General features: G+C 38.1%; 1 protein-coding gene across 1 annotated transcript in view; it reads right to left on the bottom strand.

Annotated features, from left to right (window-relative positions):
• Positions 1 to 5,662, bottom strand: part of CD47 (CD47 molecule) — a 17,135-nt gene extending 11,473 nt beyond the window's left edge. Inside the window, exons 1-3 of the mRNA XM_010076711.1 lie at positions 5,320 to 5,662; positions 3,894 to 3,941; positions 1,599 to 1,688 (exon numbers count right to left, since the gene is read on the bottom strand). Coding sequence (XP_010075013.1) covers positions 1,599 to 1,688; positions 3,894 to 3,941; positions 5,320 to 5,557 — 376 coding nt within the window. The 5' untranslated portion in view covers positions 5,558 to 5,662. The remainder of the gene's footprint in view (positions 1 to 1,598; positions 1,689 to 3,893; positions 3,942 to 5,319) is intronic.
• Positions 5,663 to 7,475: the final 1,813 nt, after the last annotated feature.

Genomic DNA, 7,475 nt, shown 5'->3' on the forward strand with positions numbered 1-7,475 from the left:
GTAATTAAAACTCTACCTTTCATTATATTCACATTGCCAAACACAACAGGACTCCAGTCATACTCTCAAGTATTACTGGCATTTAAACCTAAAAAATTATTTGGAATAGTAGTAATAGTAAAAACTTGCTGCATATCTATACTGGAAATTCACTTTTTTCATATTCTAAATATGCTAAATAAGGAAAACAAGACACTAAGGCAAAAATAAATACCACTCTCAGAGGTCCATTAAAAGGTAAATAAGCAAATTATATATAGACAGCTGAATATGTATGTGATTACTATACTATAAATTACTCTGAGTGCAACTTCTTTCCATTTCTTATGGACTCAACTCTAAGCATAACTTTTTTTTTTATTTTATAAAGCCTATAAACTGAAAAAGGCTGAAAAAAACCTCACAGACTGACGTAGCAAATTGCACCACAGAGACCCACCTGAAAGACTAGGACATAAAGCACATTCTACATCGCAGAGATTTTGGACAGCAGTGTATAAAAGAACATCTAAGGATGTCTGACACCAGTGAATGTATTGCCTCTAAAAACATTTAACAACACCATCGATGTCAGTGTTAAATTATAACTCAGCCAGTGCTAAAAGACTAATGAACAATTTTACATTACAAAGAGAGCACCATCATTCTCTAATATTTATTTTATTACCATAAAATTAAACATGCTTCTGTTTCTAATGATTCAATAGTGTCATGATGAACCAACAGTGAAGAAAAGCTTCCTTGTTCTAATCAGTGACAGTAGACATTATCAATTATACCCACAAAAATTGCACACATGCAAAAAAGCTCAAATTTTGCTACAGTACTGGCAGCAGAAACATCACCACAGGGCAGACTAGCTCTAAACACAGATCCTTTATGGTGCACATCATACCTTTGTCTACAAAGACATACAGCTGTTAAAAATCTTAACCCCAGGAAGCAACCCCTACCCTCCAAGCAAACAGAGCAGACTGGCCCAGATCCCACTGCTTAGGGCTAGATCCCCTTCAACACAGTGCCTGCATCCACAAGGCATGACTGGGGCACTATGGGGCACACTGAAGCCCTAAACATACATCTTTTTGATGAGGTCATGGGCTTTTTTCAGTTCAAAGGTCCCAAACTCTGCAAATGCTATGCCAGACTAGTGTTTTTGTAGCTTAATGCCAAAAACGTACATTACATATCCCGAAAGAGCGCAAGGCTCACTGAAAAGGAAATGGAAGACTACGCAGCAAAAGAGTGCAGCTTGGTGTGCCCTTATTGACCAAACCTGTAAGTAATAGCGCTTATTAGGAACTATTTTGAGAACCATATACAAGTTAACTCTCTTATGGTGTCAGCTGATTCATGCCAAAAGAAAACCCAGAAGTGCACCTAAGTTAACGCAGTGTCGACGGTCAGTCCAGAGCAAACTAAACACCAAGTTATTTGACAAAGCACATGTACCACCCCTCTGTGTATGATCTGGATCAATTCTACCAGACATCTTTTAGATGTAAGCACTGTCTTTCAATTTACATGGATGCCTTTATGCAAGCAACTGATTTTAGAACAAATTAATAATTGCAAAGAATTAAAGAGTCGATACTTACCAATAACAGTGAACTGAGCCGAACACAAAATAATAACTAAGAACAGCAACGCTATGATGATAGCCCTTTCCATTAGAAGAAACCATGATCCTAGGGAATAAACAAAGAAAAATAGTAGGAAGAAAACAAAAATTGAGGTTATTAGGCTTACATTTATTGCTCCTTTTAGGCTCTAGATTGCTCAATACTGTATGTAACAGCATTAATAGACTAAGAAAGCTATCATTTCTACCTATGTATTTTTCACTCTGATCTGGTGTGTGACAACCTATTTTTTCAGTATTTCTAGTCACAATACTGTTTTCCAAACTGGAGGTCTTAACCTCCACTGCAGCAGAGGATATGTTTATGCTACTGCCTGGCAGTACAAGTCAGTTAGCTTGCAGAACTACAAACAGCACAGTACATCAGAAAAATGGTGTATTTAGGCTAAGCAGTGAAGCTGGGCAAGATGTGAAAAGTCCAGCTGAATGCTTTCCCAGCTATTTTGTCCCACCTCCAACTGCTGTACTCCCTGAAGAAATCCAGATGTGTAATAAGGAATAGAGGAGCTAACCTAAGTGAGAAGGAAACACTGCCTTGTTAATTTCAGAAATCACACATTTTCCTTTAAGTCTTCCCACCATCATCCATTTAGCTTTTTGTCTCCTGCATCTTGGATGCTTTAGGCTGTTCAGTCACTCGTGCCGTAAGACCATGTAAGCCACTTCCCAATAGAACATTCTGAAAATATCTCCACTGAACTGGAAAATGCAGCTGATTCTTGCATCTCTACTCATAACTTCATTTCAACTCACTCAGTGGAATCCAAAGTCTCCATTTCCTACATTATACGTGCCACCATTCCTCTGCCTGCAGACTTGCTTCCAAATAAATTTCTAATCTTCATCTGGATGCATACTCCTTGCACTTACTCTCCATATTTAAAAGCTGTATCTGCAGCTCCAGAAACGTGGAATTAAATAATAATATTTCAAAATTTTCAATGCCAAGTAAATACCCTGAGGACAGTTTTAAATTGACAAATTCCCCTTTTCCCCCCTCCCTTCTCCCCCCTCCCAGCAAGGGGTCATAGAAGATACTGTGGTTGCAACATAAATAAATACAAGGCAATCACAAAGTATACTGAAGGCAAAGAAATGGAAGAATATCTGCCAACTTCCTTATTGCCAAAAGAAGGCCAATTTAATAAATTGTTTAAAAGGCTTTTTACTTCATTTGCATTTTCAAAAAAGCAACTAATATTAAACAGTAACTGCAATGTACAGTTGCCATTCTCTACCTAAGCCAAATCTTACAGGCAGATCCTAGCAATGGCATTTGATGTAACTGGGAATTATTAATGAATTGAAAGTATCTGCAAGCAGTGACTCTAAAGGAGCTTCACTTCCTCTGTAGTGTTTACAGGTGACACTACTGGGTATTAAATATAGAAAAAAAATGCATCTGTGAAGCCTGGTACTGCTAGGACTTCAGCATGCAACACGGAACCACATGTGGTCCAGTCTTACAGTCTAAAAGCATTTATTGTATGGAAATACTTGCAAATATGAGGAACAGCTGAACACATTTTCATGGTAATACATTTCCCTGACTCTGGTGCTTCATAGCAATATAAGTAAACTCCTGGCAAAGAGTATTATTTTGAGGGCCAATACAAGGAAGTCAGTTCCAAACTAACAGGAGAGACTTCCAGACATGGTGGGGGGGAGGAGAGAGAGAGGAGGGAAAAGGGAAAGAAGAATAAAGGTGAGAATAAAGGAAAAGAGGAGAGAAAAGAGAGAAAAGAAGGGAAAAGGGGAAACTTTAAGGTCATTCTCCTGTGAAGATAACTGATCAGGAAAGACTGTGCCCACAGACAAGGGCACTAGCATACAACTCTTGCTCACCCTGCTACTCACTTCCTAAGTGAATCCAGGAATTCTGTACAGTGAGATGGAAAATAGTTGGCTCTTATAAGACTATCGTAACAGCATCAATTGGAACATGTTAGTAGAGACAGCGTTAATTCATTACACAGAAATGACAGAGTGAAGACTGGTACAGGATTTCCATTATTCACTAAACCTTTTCAAAACACACTTGCTACACTTTCTTCTATTAGCTTATTATCTCCAGAATCTCTCCAGAACACTGAGGAACAAATAACAAAAAATTATGCAGAAGAATTTAAAGAGAGAACAAGGGACTGTGTTACCTTCAGCTCAACCCTCAAACATAAGACTTAAGTTTTACATTTTCTAGCATATACTCTCAAACCTAATGTGACCTCGCAACTATAAATTCTTCACCAACCACATTTTTCCTTGGGTGTTGGGGTATTTTCCTCGCCGCAACTGACAACTAGAAAATGAAATTAGAAAAATTACATCAGTTTCCTGCTTTGTAGTCTTTATACTGCTTTCAAAATTCTAAACACAGAGAAAGTAAAAATAAAACAATAAAACTTGCAAATGGGACTTGATTCTACTACATCCTCAAGCCTTGTTTCCTCTTCTAGAGCTTAACACTAAATGGCAAAAACAGTCCAAAAAGGTTGAGTGAGGAAAAAGTTATAAGAGAAGGCAGAGAACTGCATATTCCCCTTCCCCTGTTTTTGCAGTGTTCGAGAACTGAATGATTTTGTAGCATCCTCACTCTTTCAGTGGCTGTGCCCTACACAGTCCATTTCAGGATCACACTTGTTTTGCAGTGTATATGGTTAACTCAATAATTAGACCAAACTGTGAATTACACAGATGTTTGCAGCAGGACATAAGTAATATTTATGAAACTCAAACAAATGTTTTAATGACAAATGCAAAAACTACTAGCAAAAATGTCCTAGGACAATGCTACAGTGCACAGGCAAGACTCCATATGTTCTGCATATGTAGCATATTCAGTGCTTCTGAGCAGCTTTCCAGAAGCAAGGAGCAAGTCTCCTGTGCAGAACAGATAAAGAAAACACACATATGTTCAGTGAAACTGTCACCTCTGCAGAATACCAGACAGACTGCACATGTACAGCAGATCCCATTATTCAACAGCTAAGGCACTAGAGCACATGGGCTGCATCTGACAAGATAAGGTAAAATGGCTCACTAAATGAGAAATTCATCACTTAGTCACCATTACTATAAGTTTAACATAGTCTTCTGAAGATGACATTTAATTGTAGACAACCGTAACAAGTTACCATCGTGGCAGCACTTTCAACCTCACTGGAAAACTGCACACCTTCAGATCAAATTCTAGAGCTCTTACACAGAATTTCTGTTAGTTCTATCTGTAATTTTCCCAGCATAGCTGAAGACTGCAAGATGCAATTCTTCAAAGGGAAGATCTCTGCAGTCACTGTGATGGATGTATACATCTCAGTATTACAAAGATATTCGGAATATTTCCGTATGTAATGCAATAGCATGAGGGTGCTGAAAATATCACCACCTACATAATCTAGAGGATGTGGGAAAGCACTGATTTTACTATATTAGATAAGTGATCTTCACATATTAGAGACCGAAAAAAATGCATTCAGATCTTTCCCACAGAAGCACTCCCCTATAACTTAACCCAAAACAACTAATATTAGCATTCAAGTTAGAAGGCCTAGATGCTACATTTTTTGTATTTTCAATTTAAAGCAATATATTGCCATATTCATAGTTTTTCCTCTTTCCCGTAAGATTTTGCTTGTTTTCTCTCACAAAAGGTTCTAAAACAATGGCAGGCAACTCACCTGAGAGGTTTCTAAGTTCAACTCTTGTTTCTCCTTCTCTGTTTGATTCTGTTACTTCACAACTGTAATTTCCAACATCTGCTTCTGTACTGTCAAGCGTTAGAGAGGCAATGCCCTTGGGTAAATCTTCCTGAGATACTAAGTCAGCTGACGGAACCGTTGGATCTCTGTAGAACTGCCGGTTTGCTCCATCGAAAGAAAAAATTATTTTCCCTTCTTTTTTCCATGTAACAAACATGGCTTCTACATTGTTCTCCTTCAGATTAGTCACATAGCAAGGTAAAGTGACAGTTTTATTACAGTCAGTTTTTTCAACAACATCTGTCACACTAAATATCAACTGGGCAGAACCTGTAAAGAAAAATGAAAATTGACACATTCAGAATTATTTCTTAATATACAAGAGAAGAAAGAAAAAAGAATTACAACATATGACTTGGGAAAACGAAACAAACTCTCCGGCGAAAGCACAAAAAGAGAACCATGTTTTAAGGGAGTAACAAAAGAGGGGAAAAAAGGAACTATCATAATTCTGCCACAACCCCTCTACACAGACTTAGCCATTCTCACATCCATTTAATGTACAGATACCATAACCTATCATAATTTTTTAGAAAAGTACTAAAACTTTGGGCTGCCACTTACTTGGACACTTCCCCTAAAATGCCACATGCAGAAATACTGCATTAAGGGTCTGGTTTCTGCAAAGCATACGCAAAACATTAACCACAGGTTGTCCCACCGACGTTCAAATTTTTGCTGCTGATCACACAGGTATCTAAAAACAGAGGTCCAGGCATCAGCTTCACACAAGCATCCTTTACAGTTTGTTAAAGACACAGGGGAAAAAAAATCTACTTTTACACTTCAGAGAGAAAGCAGGCCAGGGAAGCTTAGTCAATGAAGGTTTGTCATTTGCTCCTTTTGAACTCTGAAGGTGGAGCCAAAGGCCCTCCGGTTTAGATTGTTTCTTGCAAATTCTCTCTTCTCTTTTCTTACAGAGGTGGTGCACAGACAATACCATCTATTCAATAAGACTATTACTTACTTAGCATTTGAGTGTATACACAATAGAATTGAAAATGGGGCGTTTATAACAACAAACGTCCTGTATTATAAATTGTTGTGATTAATGCTACTAACAATAGCAATTCAATGCAGGTAATGGAAAAACACCACCACACAGAATTACATTATCACTGCTGGTTTTTATAGTTTCTCCCCCACATTGCACCACAGTTCTAAAACGGTAGTTACTAACTGCACACTGTTACAAGAAAGACCTCAATCCTATGCCAAGATTTTATCTGAAATTATGACCCACTCATCACTTCCTGAGAATACCAAAAATTGTAACATCAGTATTTAAATTACACCAGGAACCAGAAGAAAGAGGTTAATTAAACTAACTTGACTGCAAAATATGAAGGCTTTGAATCCTGTATTTTCTATATTTTTCCTCATTTGTGTGGAATTGTAACTCAGTTTAACAGTTTAATTTATTCTCTGCTGGCTCCATCACTGAGAAAGGTGATTTACAACTAAAGGAAGCAACTGTACTTCCAAATATTTACCAAAGCAAATAAAAACCAACCATTTTGAAGGAACGAAAACAAATCAATCATGATTTTCTCACTAATATTAGCACAGAATGGCAGGGAGCTGTAAATTATCAATTCCACCAGTTTGCTGTTGCATAGGCTATGAGAGCTGGCATATTTTGCCCGAAGCCAATTAAGAAGTACTCATGTGAACTGCTCCACCAGCAGAGTGCTGGGAAATAACGAGCAGGCTGCAGCCAGCCACTAACAGAAGTAAGAGACATACCTGGGGGCTTTGTCCTCTGCAAATCTGACTGCTTCAGTACAAGAGGCTGTGTGTCTGCAATTTCACTGACTGCTTACTACAGATGATAGTTCCACTATCAACTTCTGATATCCTTCTTGTGGTATGAGGAAGTCATCATTTGTCAAGAGTTCCCAAATCCTGCAGCAGTGGGCTACTAGGTGAGCTTCTAGCCTTAAACTTTCTCATGGACTATCAGCTTAGAGGCGTCACATAAAGGTGACAATTTTAGAGCCATACGCTAAGCAGTTTGGTGGGACTCTTTCTGAAGAATTTGCAGTTGTGAAGTGGCCACAGAAAGGTTGTTTCAC

The sequence above is a fragment of the Pterocles gutturalis genome, unplaced genomic scaffold (genome assembly GCF_000699245.1).
Source record: "Pterocles gutturalis isolate BGI_N339 unplaced genomic scaffold, ASM69924v1 scaffold52293, whole genome shotgun sequence".
Lineage (NCBI taxonomy): Eukaryota > Metazoa > Chordata > Aves > Pterocliformes > Pteroclidae > Pterocles > Pterocles gutturalis.